This window comes from Dryobates pubescens, chromosome 5 (genome assembly GCF_014839835.1).
Source record: "Dryobates pubescens isolate bDryPub1 chromosome 5, bDryPub1.pri, whole genome shotgun sequence".
Lineage (NCBI taxonomy): Eukaryota > Metazoa > Chordata > Aves > Piciformes > Picidae > Dryobates > Dryobates pubescens.
The window spans coordinates 14,754,762-14,780,312 of record NC_071616.1 but is presented as its reverse complement, the minus strand read 5'-3'; the positions used below and the strand labels follow the sequence as shown (position 1 = coordinate 14,780,312).

General features: G+C 44.8%; 1 protein-coding gene across 1 annotated transcript; it reads left to right on the top strand.

Annotated features, from left to right (window-relative positions):
- The first annotated feature begins 1,586 nt into the window (after positions 1-1,586).
- On the top strand, positions 1,587-25,128 carry SAV1 (salvador family WW domain containing protein 1). The gene is made up of 5 exons (XM_009899508.2): positions 1,587-1,827; positions 5,326-5,772; positions 17,107-17,377; positions 18,278-18,421; positions 23,779-25,128. Exons 1-5 carry the CDS (start codon positions 1,734-1,736, stop codon positions 23,978-23,980), a joined length of 1,158 nt encoding a protein of 385 aa, XP_009897810.1. The 5' UTR covers positions 1,587-1,733; the 3' UTR covers positions 23,981-25,128.
- The last annotated feature ends 423 nt before the right edge of the window (positions 25,129-25,551 follow it).

The window sequence follows — 25,551 nt, the reverse complement described above, 5'->3', positions numbered from 1 at the left end:
GATTGTAACATATTTAATTGTGGCCAGATTATATGTAAGGTAGTTCAGGGGGCAGTTTGGATCTCTCTAAGGTAAAAATCTTTTTGTTTACTTTCAGCATCACTGTCTCAGGTTTTCCATCAGTTACCTGTTCATTCTCCTGTATAAATAACTTCTGTATAGATGAAAAAAACAAAAAGAAGGTATTTTTTCTATCAAGTTTGTTTTTTGTTTTCACTGTAATATATTGTCCTAACAACATCATGTAAAACTGAATGATGAACCAACTCACACATTATTTATAATGAATGTACAAAATTAAAGAAATAAAAAAATTACTGTATGAGCCATATTAGTGTCTTTTGCTTTTTAACCAAAGGGAAACTCTCTTGGCATCTTCCCATGGAAGTTGTGATCCCCACAAATTCATCAGATAGATACACAAAGCTGTAAAAATGTTTTAAAAAGAGCAGTTTGGCAGCTACTAAAAGTAGTTTCTTCCATTAAGAAAGTGTAAAAATGATGAAAAAGTAAAAAAAGCAGACAGGTAGTGAGGTTATTTTCACTGACTTCAACTAAAGTTCGTTGAACCACAGAATGGTTTGGGTGGGAAGGGACCTTTAAAGGTCCATTTAGTCCAACCCCTCTGCAGTCAGCAGGGACATCTGCAGCTAGAGCAGGTTGTTCACAGTCCCAGACAAACTCACCTGCGGTGGTTCCCGGGGTGAGGCATCTACCACTTCTCTGGGCAACCTCAACAGTGTCTCACCACCCTCCGTGTAAAAAATCCCTTCTCTCCATTCTGAATCTCCCTCTTTCGGTTTCAAACCATCACCCCTTGTCCTGTAACAGGCCCTGATAGAAGTCTGTCCCCAGCTCTCTGATCAGCCCCTTTAAGCACTGAAAGGCTACCAGAAGGTCTCCCTGAAGTCTTCCCTTCTCCAGGCTCAGCAACCCCAACTCTCTCAGTCTGGCCTGGTAGCAGAGGGCTTCCAGCTATTCCATCATTGTGGCCTCCTGTGGCCCCACTCAAACAGGACTCAAGAGCTGGACTGAGTGCTACAGGGCAAGTTGCAGAGCAATTCTTCACCTTTGTATTGAAAATATTGAGTGCTTTTTGTACGTCTGTTGTGCTTAAACTCATAAAACCATTCTTTCGTAACTTGAGTGGAAGCAGGGGCACGAGGTACGTGCTGGAAGTGCACGAAGCCCCAGCTCTTTGTGGGACAGGAGATTCACCCACCCTCCAGGCCGGCAGCGCTACCACCGCTGCCCTCCCCAGTCAGCTGAGTGTCCGCGCAGCCCCTCAAGCAGGAGCAGCCTACTGCGCCTCGTCTTTGCCAGCCCTCATGGTCGAGTTTCGGTGCGGGACTGGGGGCGAAACAGTAAATAAGCCCTGAGCCCCCTCCCGCCCCCGCCAGCAGTCCAGCCCGCCGCAGTGGGCGCCCTCCCCTCCGCGCGGGGGCGCTGTGGCAGCGCTCGGCGGCCCAGTGCCCCGCGGCTTGTCCCCGGAGGGCGGAGGCCGCCTTCCCACAAGCCCCCGCGGCCCGCGCGCCGCCGTTGCCGCCGTTTCCCCTCAGCGCGGAGGTCGCCGCGCGCCGCGTGTGTGTCAGCCCCCAGCCCCGGTACGCGGCTATGAGGCAGCCGAGCAACGGCCGCAGCGCCTGAGGGGGCCGTTATCGGCCGGGCCCTGCCCTGCGGAGCGGGGGAGTGGCGCCGGGTATGCGGGCGGTGGTAGCGGGCCGGGAGGTGGGATGCTGTCGCGGAAGAAGACGCGAACGGAGCTTTCCAAGCCGGGCGAGGTGCAGGGCAAATACGTAAAGAAGGAGACCAGCCCTCTGCTTCGCAGTGAGTGTTGGGGACGGGCTCGGTGGGATGGGGGGCGGGATGGAGGGGACAAGCCTGAGGCTTCCGGGGGGACGAAGGGGGGAGTGGGGGGGAGCGTCCTTTGTGTGCTGCGACTGGTAAGGCCGCGCCTCGAATACTGGGTTCAGTTCTGCGACCTCACTGCAAGGAAGGCTTTGTGGTGCTCGAGGGTGTCCAGGGAAGATCAACGAAGCTGATGAAGGGTCTGGAGAACACGTCTGGTGAGGAGCATCTGAAGGACCTGGGGTTGTTTAGCCTGGAGAAAAGGAGGCTGAGGGGAGACCTTCCGGCTCTACAAATCCCTGAAAGGAGGTTGGAGCCAGGTGAGGCTTGGTCTCTTCTTGCAAGTAATCTCAGATTGCGGCAGGGAAGGCTTAGGTTGAACATAAGAACCAATTCTGAAAGGTTTATCAAGCTCTTTAATAGGCTTCCCAGGATCGTGGTGTAGTCCCCATCCCTGAAGGTATTTACAAGCTGTAGAGATGTGGTGCTGAGAGGTGTGGTTTAGTGGTGGACATAGTGGTGGTGAGTTAATGGTTGAGCTCAATGTTCTTAAAGGTCTTTTCCAAGAAGGCTATTCTCTGATTCTCTGACTGCAGCCCAGATGGCCTCAGAGGCCTTGCACAGCTTTTGGTGTTCCCTTTCTCAGGGCAAGTGGGGAATCCTCCCTGTTGTGAGACCCAACAGCTGGTGGAAAGAAGTTAAACGTCAAAGGAAGAAGAGCCCTATGCATAGTGTTGCTACCAGGTGCTCACATTGAACAGACTTGTTTATGTTAATTAGCTGCTGTTGCCGAGTTTTCAGCAGGTGGGGGGTTTAGGATAGTCCCCAAACAGATACCTTTCAGGTGAATGGATTGGATCATCTCTGTCTTTCCAGAAGTCAGTGGTTGTTTTCCTCATCTAGGCTGTGTGCATTGCCAAAAGGTGTGTGCATAAAATCCCCGCGGAAGCAAGTGCTCCAGTTCTTCACCATGAATCAACCTGATGAGGTCACCGCTATGTACCTTGGATGTGCTGATCTTCCTGTGGTTAACCTGATGCTTAGGCCACAGCTCTGTTTTCATTAAGACTGTACAAAACAGTAGCAAGTACACATCAAAAGTGCACTTAGGTTTGGTTTGGTTAATCTTTGAAAACAAGCTAAGACTTGTGGAGTCTTCTTCTCTGGAGAGATTCCAATCCCACCTGGACATCCTGAGGTGCATTAAGAAGAGTGTGGGAAGCAGGTTGAGGGAGGTTCTCGTCTGTCTCTGCTCTGGTGAGGCCACATGTGGATTACTGTGTCCAATTCTGGGCTCCCCAGTTCAGGAAAGACAGGGAAGTGCTGGAGAGGGTACAGAAAAGGGCCACAAAGATGCTGAGGGGAACTGGAACATCTCTCTTCTGAGGAAAGAAAGAGAATTTGGGCTTTTTAGTCTAGACAAGAGCAGACTGAGGGAGAATCTTGTCAAATGCTGATCAATACTCAAAGGATGGATGTCAGGAGGATGGGACCAGTCCTTTTTTTAGTGGTGCTGAGTGACAAGACAAGGACTAACAGGCACAAACTTCAACATAAGAAGTTGCATCTAAACATGAGGAGGAACTTCTTTAATGTAAGGGTTACAGAGCCCTGAAGTAGGCTGCCCAGAGAGGTGGTGGAGTCTCCATCTCTGGAATCATTCAAAATATGCTTGGATGTGGTCCTGTGTGACCACCTTTAGGTGAACCTGCCTTGGTAGGGGGTTGGACTCAATCTTCAGAGATTCCTTCCTACCATTCTGTGATTCAGTGTGATTCTGTGACATTGTGACCATGGGCAAACTGCTGTGGGTGACCATGCTTTAACGGGGGAAGTTGGACTAGATGCTCTCCAGAGGCCCCTTCCAACCCCCACCAATGCTGGGGTTTTGTGTGAAATGTGTTATGCTATAATTGCAGGATTAGCTTGGAGATCACAACTAGCAGTGACTGATTTGCTGGCAGGAGCAGGCACTCAGCTTTTCTGGAAGTATTTGCTGCATGAACAGCTGGTTCCCCAGCCAACAGGCAAAAAACATTTAGTAGTCTGATTACAGTGACTTAATCTTTAAAAGGAAGAAAACCCAACTCCACAAAGTTTGTTTCATACTAAGCTGTAGGTTTGTCCAAGGGGTTAACAACTTTACTGTTAGCTCACCTGGAGGGAAATTACTCACACCATGTTCAAAGTGATACTAAGGAGAGGAGTAATAAAATCATAGAATCATTAAGGCTGGAAAACACCTTCAAGATCATTGATTCCAGTCATTAACCCAACACTACGGAGTCTGCTGCTAAACCGTGTCATTAATGGTGTGCAAAACCTCTTCAGGTAGAGAGCAAATATCTTCACAACAATTTGATAACGTGTGCAGAATGACAGCATTTTGCTGGCTGAATTTGGTGATTAGTGGAGAAAGCAGGAATTCTGTTCTGTTGGGGAATCCCATGAGTGTGTAGTCATTAATGTCTTCAGTTATTCTGACTTCAAAAGGGTGCTCTTGAAGTAGTAAAATAGTAGCCAGGATGCTTAGGTTTTCTTGACCTTTCTAGTAGAGATGTGAAACATGGCTGATGTTGCCTCAATACAATGCAGAATGGTTTGGTTGGTGTTTTAATGTTTTTTAGGGGGATTGAGGATTTTTGTTTATTGTTGAAGTCTGTTTTGGTTGGAAAAGACCTTTAGAATCACCAAATCTATCAACCATCATCTAACTACCAAGGGTGGTGCTAAACCTTGTCCCTCAGCAGCACATCTCTGCCTTGTTGAAATACCTCCAGGGATGGGGATTCAGTCACCTCCCTCGGAAGCCTGTTCCAGAATTTGAGAACCCTTTCAGAGAAGAAGCTTTTTCTAATGTCCAACTTAAATGTTCCCTGGTGCTTTTCCTCTTGTCCTGTCACTTGTTCCTTAGGAGAAGACACCAATTCCCACCTGGCCCCAACCTCCTTTCAGGGAGTTGTAGAGAGCCAGAAGGCCTCCCCTCAACCTCCTCTTCTTTAGACACAACAATCCTGGTTCCCTCAGCCACTTGTCACCAGACCTGTTCTCTATACCCTTCACCAGCTTTGATTCCCTTCTCTGGACATGCTCCAGCACCTCAATGTCCTTCTTGGAGTGAGGGCCCCAAAGCTCACTGCACTGCACGGTGTGGCCTCACTAGTGCTGAGTACAGGGGGACAATCCCTGCCCTACTCCTGCTGGCCACACTGTTGCTGATCCAGGCCAGGATGCTGTTGGCCTTCTTGGCCACCTGGGCACATACTGGTTCCATCTTCAGCTGACTGCCTCTGCACTCTTTTGGCTGGTGGAGGATGTGATGGTTTCTGTGCACCAGTACAAACTATATCATTCCCATGATGCTTTAGAGGTGCCTTAAAGGGCTTCTAGAATTTGAATTTCCTCAGTTCCATGGTGTAAATCAGCCAAATGTGTGTACAGTCGAAGTTCTTACTTCTCTTTCCTGCCATCCATCAGATCTGATGCCTTCATTTATCCGTCACGGTCCAACCATTCCAAGACGAACTGATATCTGTCCTCCTGACTCAGCTTCTTCTGGGTATGCTTCTGGTGCAGATGGAATTGTTTCCAGAAACCAGAGTTTCCTTCGCACTCCGGTGCAGAGGCCACCTCATGAAATAATGAGACGGGAAAGCAACAGACTGTCTGCTCCTTCCTATCTTGCAAGAAGTTTAGCTGATGTCCCTAGGGAATATGGCTCTTCCTCCCAGTCCTTTCTAACAGAAGCTAATTCTGCTTTGGAAAATGGAGATGCTGGTGCCCGTTGTTACTATTATGATCATTTTTATGATGCCCAGAGGAGACGTCAGTTAAATGATCGTGTCCATGAGGACTACCGGTATTATGAGCACAACAACGATCTTTTCCAGAGGATGTCACAGAATCATGGGAGGCACACTTCAGGTAAGATTTGTTTAATTGCTTAATAATTTAACATGTGGTTTGAATGAGGCTTGAGGTGCAGGGACATATCTGGATGACTGGGTTGTGTTTTTAGGAATTAGTCTGTGTGGGGCAGTTGCTTTTTATTGACATCTCTGTGATCTGAGTTCACATTTCCTAGTACACAGTGTTCACATTTCTTAGGGTTAGGAATTTGAGGACATATGATCAGAAAGGAAAAATACATTTAAACCAGGATTTACTTATTAAGTAAATGGGGTAAGGACGAGAAAGTTGTTCTTTAATGCCAAGCACATATGCAATCCCTCATTACAAAGTCGATTCAGTTACTGGCTAGCAATAAATTTTCTTCATTAGAGGACATTTGCTATTTTCATGGTGTAGAGAATAACTATTTAGTAAATGTTTAAACATTATTATATATACATTAAATTCTACATTATATATGCATTAAATTCTACATATACATTAAACTCTCCATTATATATACATTACATTATATATACATTAAATTCTAACATTGCCATTTATTATTATTGTATTTTAACTCTCATTGTGTTGTTATTTCATTTCATTGTCTTAATTTGACCTCAATTAAAATATATTCTAAATAGTCAAAGGGAGCATTGGCTGCAGTGTGTCATTAGCAAATTGTCAGATAGTGCTGAAATTCCCGGGCCTTGACTATTTGTGTTCTTTTAGCTTGTAATATTGTGTGTAAATACGCTTGCCCTCCCCAGTTTCATTGGAACTTGCCTTTGTTTTCTAAGGGAAGAACAGCCTAAGAAAGAAGAATCCATTAAATGTTACATTTTGGAATGCTTGATTTTTATCTGTGATGCCACCGAAGAATGATTCTTTGGCTCAGTGTGCTGCTGGGAATCTACTGGTGGGACAAAAAGTCTAAGATTATGGAATTATCCATAGAAAGGTGACCTCAGAAGTAGAAAATCCAGCTGTATCAGAGCACTGTATATACTACAAAACCTCTGTTCAAGGAGGAGTTGGAAACAAACATTTCAAACCTTTTTAGCTAACATACCTTGAGTATATGTTGTTAGGTTTTCATTACTTAGACTCTGTAGTAAATAATTTGCTTGCACATCCCCCTTAGCCACTGGAAATCGTAAAGGAGCTACTGATGTTTGGTCTTTAATTTGCTCTCATATTGTTACATTGAGAAGTTTGAACAAATTCTACAGCATTTTGTAACAAGTGAGTATTTAAACATTAAGAGGAAATTTTAGACATTAGGGAGAAATTTTTCCCCGTGAGGGTGGTGAGGCTCTGGAACAGATTGCCCACAGAAGCTGTAGAGGCTCCAAGCCTGGAAGTGTCCAAAGCCAGGTTAGATGGGTCCTTGAGCAATCTGGTCTAGTGAAAGGTATCCCTGCCCATGATGGGAGGAAGGTTGGAACTATATGATCCTGCAGGTCCCTTCCAACCCAAACCAGTCTATGATTCAACCTCATGCATTTGTGAAGGTAAAAACTGGAGAGCATTTTGTCTCCCAAAGTCCTTCCCTTTTCCTCTTTTATTTTCCCCCTTTATTTCAGCACAGAACATGAACTCTTAAATTCATCATTCAGTTTCACTGCAGTGAGAACATTGACTGATATCCTCAGCTTTTGCACATCTTTTCAAGAATGGCTGTTACATTTTCTCAGTAAATTAATTACCTGACCTCAGAATAAGAAAACCTTGTATTTTCTTCCTTCTTGCATCTCACCATTAAGCTTTTTTTCATTTGAACCGTCCATTGTCTTCAAACCTTTAGCATTTTCTGTGAGCTACACTAATCTTTCTGTAATTCCCAGTTACTATTTTCCTCCATTTCCAGAATACTGAGGCAGGCTTTTTACTTCTGTTGTCTGAATTTTGCCTTACACATCTCCATTATTACTTCTAAATGTTTCACCTAATCGTAGTTCTTTATTAGGGTGACTGAAGACAAAATTGTAATTTCAACATAAAAGTCTGTTTATTATCTCCAAGCTGTGAATGCTGCCTTTCTGCCCTTTTCTTCCTCTCTCCCCCTCCCTCAGAAGGTCCCCTGTGGGTTGATTGCCACAGAAATGCTTTCTGATGAACACATGGTACACTTGGTGAGTGATAGTTCATTCAGTGATGGTTACAACTGAGATGACTTTTGGGAAGCTGTGGTCTGGTAGTGAAGAGGTGCACAAGAATTTGAGCTTTCGTTTGACATAAGGATTCTCCTCTTCAACTTAGAGAGGAGTTGGAAACATGTTCTAACCAAGAGCTTCATACTCAAATTATTCAGCAGAATATTGAAGTTCCATGGTCATTCAGCAGATGTTGACAACATTGATATATTCCTCCATAGGCATTTCTTCTTCAAGTCGTGTTTTTCCTCTTGGTGTGATTCAATTCTACCCTGTCCTCCTTATTTTCATTACATTCATTTTTAATTTCCAGTCTTAGTGCTGCAAAAATGTCTTAGTTGTGATGTTTAGCTTCCTCTGGCATTTCTTTATTTATTTTTTTTTAGTGTCCATTTCAAACTTAACTCCAGGAGACTTTACCTGTCTTTCCTCCACATCTCTTTCCTCTCTTCTAGGTTAAAGTTTTGGGGAGGTCTGTGGTTGAAGTTATACCTACAATGTAGATGGAACTAACTTGTAACCAAGACCTCAGAGTTATTTGTGCCTCTCTGAGCGGTAAGCTAAAACGTTCTTCTGTGTATATAAAACTTGCTGAGATTAAAATCATCCTGTAAGGAGACTTTCTGATGGTCAGATAAAGCAGTTGAGGTGGAGAAAAATGATTAATGGAAGTCAGTTTGTCTTGTGTTAAATTATACCCCTAAAAATTGCAAGCCTGGATTCATGTTTAATACCAGAGCAAAATAAAAACAAATTATTCAATGAAACTTATTTATAGAATCATAGAGTGCTTTAGGTTGGAAGAGACATTTAAAGGTCATCTAGTCCAACCCTCCTGCAGTCAGCAGGGATATATGCAACCAGAGCAGGTTACTTAAAGCCCCAAACAATCTTACCTGGAGTGGCTCTGTGGAGGGGCTTCCACCACTTCTCTGGGCAACCTGGGCCAGCACCCTCAGCATCAGAAATGTCTGCCTTCTCTCTAGTCTAATCTCCCTCTGTCACCCCTTGTCCTGCCCCAACAGGCCCTGCTCCAAAGTCTGTCCCCAGCTTTCTGATCAGCTCCTTTAAGTCCTGAAATGCTACCAGGAGGTCTCCTTGGAGCCTTCTCTTCTGCAGGCTGAATAGCCCCAGCTCTCTTAGTCTGGCTTTGCAGCAGGGGAGTTCCAGCCCTCACATCATTGCTGTGGCCCCAGCACTGCAGATGTGGTCTCAACAGGGCAGCAGCAGCAGAGCTGAAGTATCAAGGGTTTTCTTTATAGCTGTTTACACTTTGTGCATTTTTAAACAAATGTCAGTTCCTGCCTTATTTTTTCCTTTGTGCTGATTTTGCAGTAATTTCTTTCTAGCTTACTTTGGGAAGCTTTCAAACTACTTCCTGTCATTTTCCTATTTGTGGGTTTATGCTTGCTTAGAACACCCCATTCCCTCTGATAAACAAGGTACATGTGCTCAAGAAGCACTTTCATATGCTTTGGAATGAGTTGGGAAGGCCCAGAACTTACAGACCTAGCAAAATTGGATAGATCTTCTTCTTGCTGTTTTATTATTACTACTCCCTTAAAATGAAACAGTTTGTTCATCTTCTCTTCCTGTTCTTCATTCTGGTTTGATGAGGGGAAGGGAGAGGATTTTGGCATCCTGAAAAAGGCTCTCAAGATAATTGATTTAATTAAAGACAAGTATGGACACCTTTTGTTTGGCTAGATTTGTTCTTCAACGCTTGGAAGTTTGGTTGAAGCTAGTTGTGGGGAGTTCATAGGCTCTGAAACTTCTCTGCACTGCATCTGGTAGCCAAAGTGAGTCTTCCTTTTATTGTTTTTGCTCTTTGGAATGCCAGGGTGATGTGACTTTTCTCCTGTGCTTTTCAACAAGCAGATTGAAAAACTGTTCTTTGCTGACCCGGAAACATTTCCTTCTAACAGCCTGGACTTCTTTCCAGGCAGAGACCCTTTACAATAAAACTCTTCGTTGGGCTGTGAAATCACTAACACATGTCACTTGGAGTTCTCTTTGTTCCATACTAAAAGAACTAATCAAACAGAAATTCTTGATTGAAGAAGTCATTAAGTATTTTTCTTTTTTTTTTTGTGATATTATTAGCTTAAGAGACCATTTTAAGAGAAAAATGTTAAAATTAACTCTCTGCACTGATATGACTTGGTTTGACATTCATGGAATGAGAGACACACTGCAACTGTCAGCTCCCATTCTAAATGAAGGAGTTTAAAGTGCTGTACGTCTGGCTTTCCCTGAGCCTGGAGCTGGGTCTAAGCTGGCTTGAAGGTCATGTGGCACCTTCATCTCCCTCTTCATCAGAGATTCAGAGAGGCCTGTAAGAAATACAAGGACAGTGTTTTCAGCAGGACCTGTTGTAACAGGACAAAGATGATGGGTTTAAACTGGAAGAGGGAGATTGGAACTAGATATAAGGAAGAGGTTTTTCATGCTGAGGAAAGTGAGACACTGTCCCAGTTTGCCCATGGAGGCTGTGGAAGCCCCATCCCTGGAACCATTACAAGTCAGGTTTTTTTGGGGCTCTGAGCAACCTGCTCTAGTTGCAGATGTCCCTGCCAACTGCAGCACAGTAGGACTAGATGATCTGTGAGGTCACTTCCAACCCAAGTCATTCTTTGATTCTATGATCCTGTGTCTTACAGTACCCTGGAATGTGCTGCTCAAAGTTTGGGTTTGGGTTCTGGTATTAGGACAGTTGTTGAAGTGTAAGAGAATATTGTGGAGAATAAGAATATAGGGCTTGGCCTCACTTTGAATCTTGTTCAGCATAAGCAAAGCAATGCTAAACAGAAAGCACTAGCACCAGTTTCCTTTGCACTTTCCTGTCTCAAAATGTTAAGAGCACACAGCAGTGATACTCCTTAGCAAGCAAACTACACTCAGCAGGATTTTCTTTTGCTCTTCCTCTTGTCCTGACAATTCATTCCAAATCTCAAACTAGAGATACTGTGTTTCACAAGTAAAGGAAAAAGCAAAGCTACAAATAACATTTGGAGACTAATCTTACCCTTCATCATTTTTGATATTCGATATTGCCATTCCCACAATCAAAGACTGGTAGGTATTGAATGTGACCTCTGGAAGATCATTTAGTCCAGCCCCCATGCTAACGCAGGGTCACCCCCAGCAGGTTGCCCAGGATCATGGTGTCCAGGTGAGTTTAGAATCTCTCCGAAGAAGGCGACTCCACAACCTCTTTGGGCAGCCTTCTCCAGTGCTTTGCCCACCCTCACAGCAAACAAGTTTTCCCTCATCTTCAATAGAACATCCTGTGGCCTTTTCCAGCCCTTAACATTCTGTGAATATCCTTGGTGTGTTCAGTAAAATCCCATGTGAAGCTTTAGGCTGATCTGAAAATACTTTAGGACCAAGACCTTACCTGAAATTTAGACAGAAAGGAGTATCATACTTGGGTGATTTGACACAGAAAAGGTAGTGTTGGTTTTAGGATGGCTTGTAACTTTCTTCTGTGGGTATACTTTGGAGAGGATTGCATAGGAATTTGCCTTTCCAAGTGTTGTTTGATCTTCTGGATACTTTTAGGTGTGCGTATGTGTACATATATATACATATGTGTATGTATGTGTGTGTGTATATATATATGAAAGTCTATTTTCACCTTCTTGTTCAAAACCACAGCAAGGTCTTTGTACCCACTCTTTTCTTGAAGGAAGCATCAGCTGAGCTTTGTAAGGAAAACAAATACAGAATTTCTTTTGATCTGTTATAACTCCAGTTCTAGAGACATTTTAATTTTACTAATTACCAGTTTGAATGCCACAGGGGGTTGATGGTTGTGAGACATTACGGCTCTGCTTCTTCATCTGTGAAGTCAAAATGGGAATATATAATCTTTTTGTGGTCTGGTATTTTTGTTCTTTGCATCTTGGTAATGAAAAAATAGAAAAAAATCAAGTTGCCATTCAGAGAAACCCTGTAGCTAGAATTAAATGGTGGTGTAAACACAGAACTGCCAGTGTTGCCTTTTCATGGCATGCAGCATTGCTTTTTAGCCTGCTTTCTAGGTGATTTCTCTATTTAATCTAGAAACCAAAAAGGATCTGAGTTCATTTCCCAGTCTCTTCAGGAATTGTGTCAAGAGAACTTCTGGTGCAGAGCATAGGATAGGATAGGGTAGGATAGGATAGGGTAGGATAGGATAGAATAGACCAGGTTGGAAGAGACCTTCAAGATCATCGCGTCCAACCTATCATCCAACACCACCTAATCAACTAAACCATGGCACCAAGCACCCCATCAAGTCTCCTCCTGAACACCTCCAATGATGGTGACTCCACCACCTCCTTGGGCAGCCCATTCCCCATGGCTTGTGCATCTTTTAATGCCACCTGTCAAATATTAGAAGACTTTAACCCTTGATCTAAGCAATAAATATCCCTCTATTTTATGCTGGAATCGTGCTAGAATATAATGAGGAGGGACTGTTTTAACAGTAAACAGGAAAATATGTTTATGCCTTTGTGGAAGAGCTTTCCCTCAGTCAGGATTGTATCTACTGGGGCTAATTCTCTTTAATGTCTTTATTGATGAGCTGGACGAGCGCACCCTCAGTAAGTTTGCAGGTGACACAAAGTTGGAAGGGAATGTTGATCTGCTCAAGGATACAGAAGGATGTGGACAGGATGGATCAATGCACCAAGGACATTAGGATGAGGTTCAGCAAGGCCAAGTGTTGGATTCTGCCCTTGGTTGCAACAACCTCATGAATGCTCCAGGCTTGGGGTGGAGGGGCTGAAAAGCTGCCCTGTGGGAAAGGATCTGGGGGTGTTAGTCAACAGCTGGCTGAAGATGAGCCAATGTGTGCCTAGGTGGCCAAGAAAGCCAACAGCATCCTGGCCTGGATTCGCAATAGTGTGGCCAGCAGGAGTAGGGCCGGGATTGTCCCACTGTACTCAGCACTGGTGAGGCCACACCTTGGGGGGAGTTTTGGGGCCCAGAAGGACACTGAAGTGCTGGTGAAGAGTCTGGAGAAAGGTCTTGTGAAGAGAACTGAGGAAATGAGGTTTGTTTAGCCTGAAGAAAAGGAGGCTGAGGGGAAACCTTCTGGCTCTTTACAACTCCCTGAAAGGAGGTTGGAGCCAGGTGGGGGCTGTTCTTTTCTCCCAAGGAACAAATCATAAGACAAGAAGAAACGGCTTCAAGTTGTGCCAGGGAAGATTTAGGTTGGACATTAGGAAAAATACCTTCACTGAAAGGTTTGTGAGGCCCTGGAAAAGGCTGCCCAGGGCAGTGGTGGAGTCACCATCTCTGGAAGAATTGCAAAGCCATGTAGATGTGGTGCTGAAGGACGTGGTTTAGTGCTGACCTGGCAGTGCTGGGATGGATTTGATGATCTTAAAGGTCCTTTCCAGCCTAAATGGTTTTAAGGTTCCATGTTCAGTTCCTCTGGTAGTGGTGATTGAATAGTCCCTACTGTTAGGTACGTGAAAGTACAACATTGCACTCCAGTTGTTCAGAGAAAATAAGGAATTTGTTTATCCAAAGTGCACTGTGTCCAAGAAGTTTAAATGTTTGTATTTTTGTCACTGGAATGAAAACAAACTCAGTGACACAACCATAGCTACAGCCTGAAATAGTTTCCCTGGCCCAGTACTGTTAAAGGTCAAGAAGCCTCCAGGATGTTTCTTCTCACTGGAAGTAAAGGTCTAGGTTGCTAAATCCTGATAAGAGATGGGAGCTGCAGCATGAACACAGCCATCCACTTCCCCCTATAAAGCTGACAGGTAGCTAAGTGTCCTAACAAGAGGAAACACTTGAAGGCCAAATAGTTTAGGGCATGACAAGGATAGAAAAAGTTCTGTAGGGGAGCAGAAATATTTTAAAGAGCAGCACTTGGGAGGAAGTCTGGGAGATCTTTTTAATTTCTCTTTTGTTTATTCAGTTGCTTTGGAGCCTTCCAGTACTTTATTGCTGATGGCTTTTCTCTTGTGTTAGAGTCACGATTTTCAACCCGTCCAGTTTCCAAAGCCATTTTATGTGTAAACTAATGTTTAAAGTAGGTGACATCCCTTGGCTGGCACAGTGTGTACTGTTGAACAGGACCCTGGCATTTGTCAGCAGTGTATGAAAGTACCTGAGAAACAGAACAGTTTTACTGGTATTCCACTAATACTGTTGGGTTTTGAGTTGATGATCACACCTGAAACATCTTTTTAATAGTTTGCTTTAGCTGAGACAGACTCTCTCTGCCCCTTCTACTCTCGGTAAATCAGAGAATCATAAAATGGTTTGGGTTGGAAGATACCTAGTTTCACCCCCCCTGCCATGGGCAGAGACACCTTCCACTAGACCAGATTACTCAAGGTCCCATCCAGCCTGGCTTTGAACACTTCCAGGGTTGGAGCCTCCGTGACTTCTCTGGGCAACCTGTTCTAGTGCCTCAACACCCTCATGGGGAAGAATTTCTTCCCAGTGTCTAATCTCAATCCAGTTTAAGTGTCAAGCAATTAATCCTCATCCTGTCTCTCCATGCCTTTGTAAAAAGTCCCTCTCCAGCTCTTCTGTAGCTCCCTTCAAATACTGGAAAGCTGCTTTATGATCAACCCTGGAGCCTTCTCTTCTCCAGGCTGAAAAACCCCAGCCCTCTCAGCCTGAGCTCTCCAGTACTCAGGAGAGGTGCACCAACTCTCCAATAGCCATCATGGTCCTCCTCAGGCCCTGCTTTAAGAGTGCCATGTCTTTCCTGTGTTAATCACACAATAACATTATTTCTGAAAACCAGAAGGAAAGCAATCTCTAAATGTGGTGCTTGTGATGGAGTCACTTTCTGACTTCTGAGAAAGAGGGGAAAGTGGCTCCTGTAACCTTTCTTCTGGCTGTGGGAAATAGTAACACCAATCAGTACTGGGATTTAGTCAATGCATTTGATTGCAAGATGGGAGATAATTGGGATTTCTTTAAAGCCAGAGCCTGTCTAACTAGACAACTGTGGGTGACTGAAGGTAACTCCTTTAAAAGATTTAAGAAAAATAGTTGAATTTAGGTTGGATGTTAGAAGAAACTTCTCTGAAAGGGTTCTCAAAAACTGCAGCAGCCTGCCCTGAGAGGTGGTTGAATCCCCATCCTTCGAAGTGTTGTGAAGAGTCAGAGATGTGGTGCTGAGGGTCATGGTTTAGCATCAGCCTTGGTAGAGTTAGCTAATGATTGGACTTGATGATCTTAAAGGTCTTTTCCAACCAAAATAATTCTATAAATTTGAGCTAGCATGTCCAGTAGTAGGAGGCTTCCAAAGAATGGAAAGCAGTTTTCACAAGTCTTCATGATGTTAACTTGGTTTTGTGGTTAGGGTTTTGAGGTTTGGTTGGTTTGTTGTTTGGGTTTTCTTTCTAGTTGTCTGTAATTATTATTACAGCTTTCATTCCAACAAGCATCCAGAGTATATAGAGGGAGGAAGAGATGAAACTGGAATTGCATTTCTTCAGTGTCTCTCACCATCCAGCACAGTCATTTTTAAAGGACTTCTCTTGCTGAAGAAGTCCTTCAAGTGCAGCCAATATCACCCAGGAAAGCTGGAAATTATTTCACATGCTTCTTCAGCAATGTGAAGCATAAGTTGTTAAGTTTACAGATGTGTAGAAGCAGATGTTCAGCGAACCAGACACCAAAACTTCTTTCCAGGATCTGTGGGAGGGAGAAACTGAGTGAAGGGAGATGCTGTGAAGAGAGGAAGAGATTTTTGTGTCTTAACTCTTGTCTGGATTGCATTCAGAAAGCCTGACTGTCCCACCAGTCCAACCATTAACCCAGCACTGTGAGGTCACCACTAAACCATGTCCCTCAGCACCACATCTCCACAGCCTTAAAACCCCTCCAGAGATGGAGACTCCACCACTGCCCCAGAGCACTGCAGCACTCCACCACTAGACCTCAAAAAGCCTTTTGGGGAAGAAATTTGTTCGTCATGTTCAACCTAAACCTCCCCTGGTGCAGCTTAAGGCTGTTTTCCTCCCTATCCCTGGATACTGGGAAGAAGAGACCAACTCCCAGCTGACTTCAGCCTCCTTTCAGGGAGTTGTGGAGAGGCAGAAGGTCTTCCCTCAGAGTGCTTTTCTCCAGGCTTAATAATCCCAGTTCCCTCAGCTGCTCCTCACCCGACCAGTTCTCCAGATCCTTCACCACCTTTGCTGTCCTTCTCTGGACCCACTCCAGCAACTCAATGACCTTCTTGGAGTGAGTCTTGTTAGACTAGGTCTTTTCTAACCCACACAATTCTGTGATTCTGTAACACTCAGCACAGGATAGTGCTGACCACCTCTGTCCCTCTCTTGGTTTACCTGATCCTCTTCTTGACTTGTTGAAGCTTTGTTGATATTTAATGATTTTTCTGGGTAGTTGCAATTTCTGGAAAGAGAAATAGCTCTGGGTGGTTTGGGTTGTTTGGGGGTTTTTGTAGATAAGTAGTTCATCAAAACTATTGATGCAGCTCTAATAACCTATTGACAGAAACTGTTGTCTGTGTAAAGCTGTGACATTTGTGATGTCAACTCTCTGCACAGCAAATTGAAACAATGAGAACACCTTCATCATTTAAATCCCTCCAGGGATGAAGACTGCTGCCCATGAACAGCCTGTTCCAGGGCTTGACAACTCTTTCAGGGAAGAAGTTTCTCCTCATGTCCGACCTAAACCTTCCCTGCTGCAACTTGAGGCCCTTTCATCTACTCCTGTTACTTGTTACCTGGCAGAAGAGACCAGCCCCCACTCCAACCTCCTCTGTTACAGTTGTAGAGAGCCAGAATGTCTCCCCTCAGCCTTTTCTTCATATGATCTAGTTGGAGGTTTCCCTGCTGACTGCAGCAGGGTTGGACAAGATGAGCTTTGGGGTCCATTCCAACCCAACTCAATGTGTGAATCTGTGAATCCCTGGTATGCTAATTGTCTCTAAATGAGAAAACAAGGCTGCTTTGATTGTGTCTGAACAGAGCTGGCTAGTGAATCTGGAGTTGGAAGAGAGTGAAACAAGCGAGACAAAGGAAGAGCTGTTGTGACCTGATTGTGCTTTTTCACTAGAAAACAAGTGCCGGCACCATAAACACCATGCTGAGAATATTGCTCAGAGTCCACAGTGCCTCAGGTGGTGGTGGAGGAGTTGGCTGTGTGCATCGTGTTGGGTTTGGCAATTAGCAGTTCAGCTAAACAGCATTCTCCCTTTTCTTTTGTTTTTTTTCAGGCATTGGTAGAGTTGCTGCTACATCTCTAGGAAACCTAACAAATCATAGTTCTGAAGATTTACCTCTTCCTCCTGGCTGGTCAGTGGACTGGACTATTAGAGGAAGGAAGTACTATATAGATCATAACACTAACACAACTCACTGGAGCCATCCACTCGAGCGGGAAGGACTGCCTCCAGGGTGGGAGAGGGTCGAGTCAGCAGAGTTCGGAGTCTATTACGTTGATCACATCAATAAAAGAGCTCAATATAAACATCCTTGTGCTCCCAGGTAAGACATCCATCCAATTCTGTCCTTGGGTTTTTGTTAAGACAGTGGAACTGTTTTTGTCTCACATATGTGCCAAAAATTTTATTTTTAGACATAAGCTTTACTCAAGATGTAATTGTTGGGGGTTTGTCTCATCTGTTACTGTCTTAAGTTTAGAAATAGGATATTCTTCCTAACTCCCTGAAACAAAGCAGCTATTATCTTCAGCTCTCAGTTGAACAGCAACCTTGCTGAGAGCAGAATTGAACTGCAGACTGAGAAGAAACTTGATCTGATGTTTCAGGAGACTGACTAAATAGCACACACCATCTGAAACATGAATTGAGTCTTGTCTAGAGGGAAAATAATGGTCAGGATTTAAAGGGAAAGTAATGGCCAGAATTTAGAGGGGGGAAAAATAGGCCTCAGAATTTAGAGGCAAAGTAAAGTTACACCAAATCTGGCACTTAATTTACCTGAAAGAGAATTTCTTCACATGTGACAAAAAAAAACATATGAGGCTGTCCTTTGTCACAGATGGAATGATTCTTAGCAGCTGCTGCCTGACTAAATTGATTTTAACATATTACATTGTGGATTATTTGGCTTAATCAATACTTGCCTTTGAAATCTTTTAAATGCATATCATTGTTTTGCTCTGCTTTAGCATCTATGGAGCAGGCAGTAGGTGAGCAGGTCTGAGGTGAGTTTTGTGTGCTGACAGAGCACTGACAGAGCTGTGGCTGGAGTGAAGCACAGAAATAGCAATAGAAAAGTGCTCTCAGAGAAGAGCTGCCGAGGCAACATTCCGTGTCTAGTTGCATCATCAGCCTTTGTGTTAACATTAATAATTTACTGCTATCAGTGTGTAGAAGTTACCAGTTGAGGGGGTCACAGTCTCTCTCTGTCTTCTTTGTGCAGTGTTCCCCGTTATGACCAGCCTCCCCCTGTGACTTACCAACCACAGCAAGCTGAAAGAAGCCAATCTCTGCTGGTCCCTGCAAACCCCTACCACACTGCTGAGATCCCAGACTGGCTGCAGGTCTATGCCAGGGCTCCTGTCAAGTGAGATTTGCTTTTTTTTTTAAACCCACACTTCACATTCGTGGCCTAGAAGGAAAACAAATTAATTTCAGTGATGGCAATGAGAACTCTTCCTAATCACATAAAAGGGTGGTGAGATGCTGGAACAGGTTACCCAGAGGGGTCATGGGTTCCCCCTCTCTGGAGGTGTTCATGGCCAGGTTGGATAAGGCTTTGAGCAATGTGGTCTAGTGGAAGGTGGGGGGTTGGAACTGGATGATCATTAAGGTCCCTTCCAACCCAAACCATTCTGTGAATAAAAACTGTTGCTGACATTGCACAAGGAAGATGTGCCAGATGTTCCTCACATTAGTTTGCTTTCTTTTAGGCATTACTTAAATCATCACAGTCCTCTTTGCAGATATGTGACTTGCAGAATAATAGCAGCCTGCCAGTATTTGAAGGGAGCTACAGGAGACTTGGTGAGGGGTGTTTTACAAAGGCATGGAGTGACAGCACAAGGGGCAATGGCTTCAAACAGGAAGAAGCTGGATTGAGTTTAGATATTGGGAAGAAATTCTTCCCCATGAGGGTGGTGAGGCACTGGAACAGGTTGCTCAGAGAAGTTGTGGAGGCTCCAAGGCTGTAAGTATTCAAAGCCAGGTTGGACAGGGCCTTGAGCAGTCTGGTCCAGTAGGAGGTGTCCCTCCCTGTTGCAGGGGGTTGGAACTAGATATGTTTAAAATCCCTTCCAACCTCTAATTCCCTTCTGTGATTCTTTGATAATAGAGAGCACATGCTTATAAAATATGTGAAGTATTTGTAGGGTGTTAACTTCCTAATGTTTGTTTTCCTTTCATTTAAAAAAGAGATACACATTTTCTTCCACAACTAAGAATTGTGAATACAGGCTGAAATCTGTCTTTGTGTTCAAGAACTTTACTAGATCTTCTCAATGCTGATCAATGTCTAAAACATGAGGGTCAAAAGGATGGAGCCAGGCTTTTTTCACTGGTGCCCAGTGACGAGACAAGGCACAGTGGTCACAAACCAGGAGGTTCCATCTGAACACGAGGAAAAAGTTTTTGCTCTGAAGGTGCTGGAACCCTGGAGTAGGTTTTTGTCACAGCCTACTAAAGAAATTCCTGATGATCTTGTTTAAATTGTCTGAAATTTGTGACTCCAGCTCCAAGAGAAGCACCAACAAGAGCCCACACAACACAGGCTGAAATACTCAAAACAACATTATCTGGATGTGCCAAGGACCTAAATAAAGAAACAGAGCTGCAGCCAAAAGCTCGGAGTATTTCTAAGAAGTAAGTCCTCCTGCAGGTTACAGGAACTTGTCATGTCCTTGGTGCAGAAGTGTTCTGGTGGATTTTAACCCAGTTTAAATCCTCTTGGGCTGCTGGCAAGACCAATAGCCACAAAAAATAATAAACTCATTAAATTACAGTTACTAGAAGCAGCTAAAAAAAAGATATATATATATATATATATTTATTTTTTTTAGTGGAAGTCACTGAAGGTCTGAATTTGCAACTAAAGACTGACCTGCTCAATGCTGCAAAACTTAGTTTCTCTGTTTTCCTTACTCCAAAAAAAAAAGAGTTTGTTATTTCATGATTATTAAAAAGTATCTGTGTGTTTTAAATTGCTTTCTCTTCTGCAGAGATGCACCCACTGGCAAGAGCAATTAGTTTAATTGTGCTGACTCCCATTTTTTTTTTTTGGCTTGAAGAAGATTTCCCTGCTCCTGCAGCATTGTTCCTTTGAAAAAAGTGTTTACTACCACTTAGTTTTTAATTAAAAGTTCACAGAGCAATGGAATCTCAGCTTGGTGGGGGTTGGAAGGGACCTCTGGAGATCATCTAGTCCAAATCACTGCTTAAGCAGGGTCACCCATAGCAGGATGCCTAGGATCACAGTATCTGGGGTTTGGAATCTCCAGAGAAGGAGGTTCCACAACCTCTGGGCAGCCTGCTCCAAGGCTCCAGCACCCTCACAGGAAAGAATTTTTCCCTCACGTTCAGATGGAATCTCTTGGGTTCCAGTTTGTGCCCATTACCCTTTGCCCAGTGATACACTAGGCACCACTGAGAATAGTCTGGCTCCATTCCCTTGTCCCCCACCCTTTAGCTCTTGCTGAGCATCGAGGAGATCCTGTCTGTGTCTGCTCTTCTCCAAGCTAAACAGCCCCAGGTCTCTCAGCTTTTTCTCCTCACAGAGATGCTTCAGACCCCTCAGCACCTTTGTTGCCTCGTCTGGACTCTTCCTGGTAGTTCCCTGCCTTTCTTGAGCTGGGGAGCCCAGAACTGGACTCAGTCCTCCAGCTGTGGCCTCAGCTAGGGCAGAGCAGAGGGGTAGGAGAATCTGTCTTGACCTGCTGGCCACACTTCTTAATGCACCCCAGGAGACCATTTGTCTTTTTGTCCACAAGAGTACATTGCTGGCTCACGGTGAGCTTGTCCACCAGCACTCCCAGGTCCTTCTCTGCAGTGCTCCTTTCCAGCAGGTCAGCCCTCACCTGTACTGCTGCAGGGGTTATTCCTCCCCAGGTGCAAGACCCTACACTTGCCCTTGTTGAACTTCATGAGGTTCCCCTGTGCCAAACTCTCCATCCTGTGCAGGTCTCGCTGAATGACAGCATAGCCTGAGGGGCTGTCAGCCACTCTTCCCAGTGTTGCATCATCAGCAAACTGTCCCTTCATCCAGGTCACTGATGAAAATCCTGCTGCCATTTGGTTCATGGTCAGTGGGAAGGAAGCTGAGCTGGAAAGGTGATGTTCCTTTACACTCGATAATCAAGTGCTTACAGCCATAGTTGTACTTGGCAGACCTTCAAAGGCAGCAGTGTGCTGTGACAAACAGCTGCAGTTTGGTTGTCCTTGTGTTGGAGGAGGAACTCGAGCACTGGGACTTTCTTTGAGCAGAATAAAGCCTTATTAAAGTGTCTCTTACAGAGCAAGACTTAGATCAAGGAAAGTTCTGATTAGAGCTTGTCTGGGGAATTGCTGTTTCCTCACCTCCTACGGCTTGTCCTGTTCCTGCGGCTGGCCAGCCCCCACACCAGGGCACTGCTGCTCAGGTCCCCATTCCCCATCCATGCTCATTTTGGGGTGATGCTCCTCAGGTTCTCCCACACAAGTACCTTCAAGCTTAGGTAGACTGAGTTTAGTCCAGACAGTTCCCCTCTGAGCCTTGGGCAGTGTGAGTGCCCCTCGACCAAGCAGGTCTCCTCCTGGCTGCAAGCTGCTATTGCCCTGCCAGTGTCCTCCAGTCATCATGCTGAGGTGGAAGGAGATTATCAAAGAGAACACCTTACATATTTTAAGCTTTGGTGCATCTCCAGCTCTCTGAAGTCATTGTACTGCACTATTTAAGCATGTGTAGATAGGTCTGCAATGGTGCTGTTGACGTGTGACTGATGGTGCTGAGCCAGATCTTCATTGTTTGTCCACATGGACTTCAGAGCCTGAGCTAATGTGCTGCACATTACTCACCCAAACAGTTGCTCTTGGCCCAGAGTCTTGGGGGTTTCCTGGATTATTTCAATTACTAACTCCTTGAGGAACATCCTCAAGCACCTCCTGCTTAAATACTTTGGAGACCTTCTGGTTCTCTACTGCTCCCTGAAAGGAGGTTGGAGCCAGGTGGGGATTGGTCTCTCTAGTAACAAGTGGTAGTGTGAGAGGAAGTGGCCTCAAGCTGCACCAAGTGGGGTTTAGATTGGACACAAGGGAAAATTTCTTTCCCAGAAGGGTTGTCAAGGCCTGGAACAGGCTGCCCAGGGAAGTAGTGGAGGCTCCATCCATGGGGTAATTGAAAAGCTGTGGGGATGTGGTGCTGAGGGACACGGTTCAGTGGTGACTTGGCGGTGGTGGGTTAATGGTTGGATTCAAGGGCTTTAAAGGTCTTTTCCAGCCTGAATGAAATGATTCTGTGATTCACTATTTAAACATAAAAAAGCCATGGTTTATAGAGTCACGGAATTGTTTTGATTGGAAAAGACCTGTAAGGTCATTGAGGCGAAACATTAACCCAGCATTGCCAGCTCACCACTAAACCACGTCTCTCGGCTCCATGTCCATGGGGCTTTAAAATCCCTCCAGAGCTGGGGATGCCACCACTGCCCTGGCCAGCCTGTTCTAGGGCTTGACAACACCTTCAGGGAAGAAATTCATCCTAATGTTGAACCTAAACCTCTCTTGGTGCAACTTGAGGCCATCTCCTTTCATCCCATCTCTTGATTCTTGGAAAAAGGACTGACCCCCCACTCCACTCCCAACCTCCTTTCATCCAGGAGGTCTATGGCCAGGTATTTTGTTTGCAGGTGACTTCATGTCACCTTCAAGTTTCCATGTGTAGCCTTCTACACAAAGGAGCTGGTAAAACCCAACCCTGGTGTTAGTGGTGTCTAGACAGGCTCATGTGCCAGGGGCAGGAGATTTGGCAGCTGTCTGCTAAGTGGTCACTCTAACCAGGGCTGTATGCCAGGAACAGATGCTCTTCATTCCTTTAATGCTCAGATGTGACATGCCACTGCCAAGGCCAGGAGTGCTGCTGGGGGGCGGGTGTGTTAGTGTGTGGCAGTGTCGCCGATGGCATGGTTGCCATCTCCTTCCACTGCCTTTCCCTCTATGCCATGTTGCCTGGAATGCTGCTGCACGGGGCTTTTCTTGGCCATTTCAGGAAGATGAAGAGGTTTGTGTTTATAAGCTCTTCCCTTGGTGAGGATGTCTCATGTTAGAGCATGCTCTCATTGAGCTGTCCAGCCAGCCTGGGCATCCTCCACATGTCCTTCTTATCTCCAAAGGGTTCATAGAATCATAGAATAATTGTTTTGGTTGGAAAGGACCTCTAAAATCATCAAGTCCAACTGTCAGCCCAACACCACCATGGCCATTAAATCATGTTCTAGAGCATCATGTCCACATTTCTTGAACACCTCCAGGGATGGTGACTCCACCTCCCTGGACAGCCTGTTCCAATACCTGACCACTGTTTCAGTAAAGAGAGTTTTCCCAATATCCACATTGGACTGTGAGGATGATGAAGGGCGTCTCTGTGAAGAAAAAAGACTGAGACACCTGGGGCTGTTTAGCCTGGAGAGGAGCAGCCTGAGAGGGGATCTGATCAGTGCTCAGCAAAAGCTACAGGGTCAGGGACAAGATGATGGGGCCAGTCTCTTTTCAGTGACAGGTTGGACCTGATGATCCTGGGGGTCTGGTTGGACTCGATCTTGGGGGTCTTTCCCAGCCTGTGATTTCTTCAGATGCAACACACCAGTGCAAACCGCAGTCAGCTGGGTGGCTGCGCAGCCCTGAGGGCAGCTCTTCAGAAAACACACAAACTGCTGTCTGTGACAGGTAGCTGATTCTCTGTTCTATCCAAATCAGATACGACCACATTCTGAAGTGGGAGCTCTTCCAGCTGGCCGACCTGGACACCTACCAGGGGATGCTGAAGCTGCTGTTCATGAAGGAGCTGGAACGCATCGTGAAGCTGTACGAGGCGTACCGGCAGGCCCTGCTCACCGAGCTGGAGCACCGCAAGCAGCGGCAGCAGTGGTACGCCCAGCAGCACGGCAAGAATTTCTAAGCTCACAGCTCCTTCTTTTCTGGGTGGGGGTTTTTTTTAATAGACTTTTCTGAGGACACTTCAGAGCTTTAAAAGGTTTTGTTGGGTTTTTCCACACTTTAAAAACTATGAAAAACGTGCTTTTTTTGTTGAGAAGGCAGCTTATTTTTGTTGACGTTGCACCTTTGTTATTACCTTCTTGAGTATTTTTCTACCTGTTAAGGTGTTGTTTATACAGATGACAAATGTTTGTTAATCTTTTCTCCATACCAGAGCTAGTTTGTTATTCCCAAACAACCAGCCCAGAGGTTCCATCAGAACCTTGCTTCTGGTTTCTTTCTCTAGCTGTGTTATTAAGAAGCTGACTTATTTTTAAAGGGCAATAGATGCAAGTTAAGGAGAAACCTCTGGAATTTGAAACATCGTTCACATCCAAATGAGTATTTCCCTGTTACTTCCCTTGGGATTTTGTATCCCTCAGGACAGAGAGGTCTGCTCTTTGTTTACAGCTTTAATGTACAGAACACTCAACACTGTTCCTTTCAGCAACCAGCCAGAAGCAGATTTCATCATTCTGAACCAAGTGCTTCATGAAAACAAGCTCCAAGTTGCCTTATTTTTTACTCTTTACGCATTACTACTTGAGATTTACTACTGGTTTTCAACAGGAATTCCTCAGAGGGGAAATAACCTCTTAAAGACCAAGATCTTTTAAAGATGAAGATCTCTAAGCAAACTTCCCACAGGTTTTTTTCAACCCCAGGTAAGAAGCATTTCAGGTCCAGCCTGGTTGGTGGGAAGGGAGTGTGTCCAACAGCGTTGTCCAGTTGGCTGTACCCCACTGTGGCCAGCAAGGAAGGGCTCTTAACTACAATTACTGGCTTTCAAACAAGCTTTCAAATAGAGCTTTCTTACTTGGGGAACAGTTTGACTTGTAGTTATTCTCTCCAGTCTCTTGATTTGGTTCATTGATTGCCCCAAGCTGTTATTTATGGATTCCTCTTAGTGCAATAAGCATTGTTGCAGGGAAAAAAAAAAAAGACAAAAAAAAAAAGACATTTCTTGTAAACCCTCTTAATCCAATAAAATCATTTTGTTTAATGCAAAAGGGTTGTCCAGGTGATTATTTTGTTTACTCATAGACATGACTTAAACTGGAGCAGGGTAGATTTAGACTGGGTATTAGGAAGAAACAGAAAAAACTCCTTACAGGGAGGGTGGTGAGACACTGGAACAGGTTGCCCAGGGAGGTCGTGGAGGGCCCCTCTCTGGAGGTGTTCAAGGCAAGGCACAATGAGGCCTTGAGCAAGCTGGTCTGGTGGAAGGTGTTCCTGCCTCATGGTGATGGGATGGAACTGGATAAATTTTAAGGTCCCTTCCAACCCAAACCACTCTATGAATCCCCAAGGAGATCAGGTTGCTCAGGGCCCCATCAAGCCTGACCTTGAATGCCTCCAAGGATGGGGCCTCAATCGCATCTCTGGGCAGCCTGTCTAGTGTCTCCCCACCCTCAGTAGAGAACTTCCTTCTTAATGTCCAGTCTAAATCTACCCTGCCCCCATTTAAAACTCTTATCCCTTGTACTATCACTA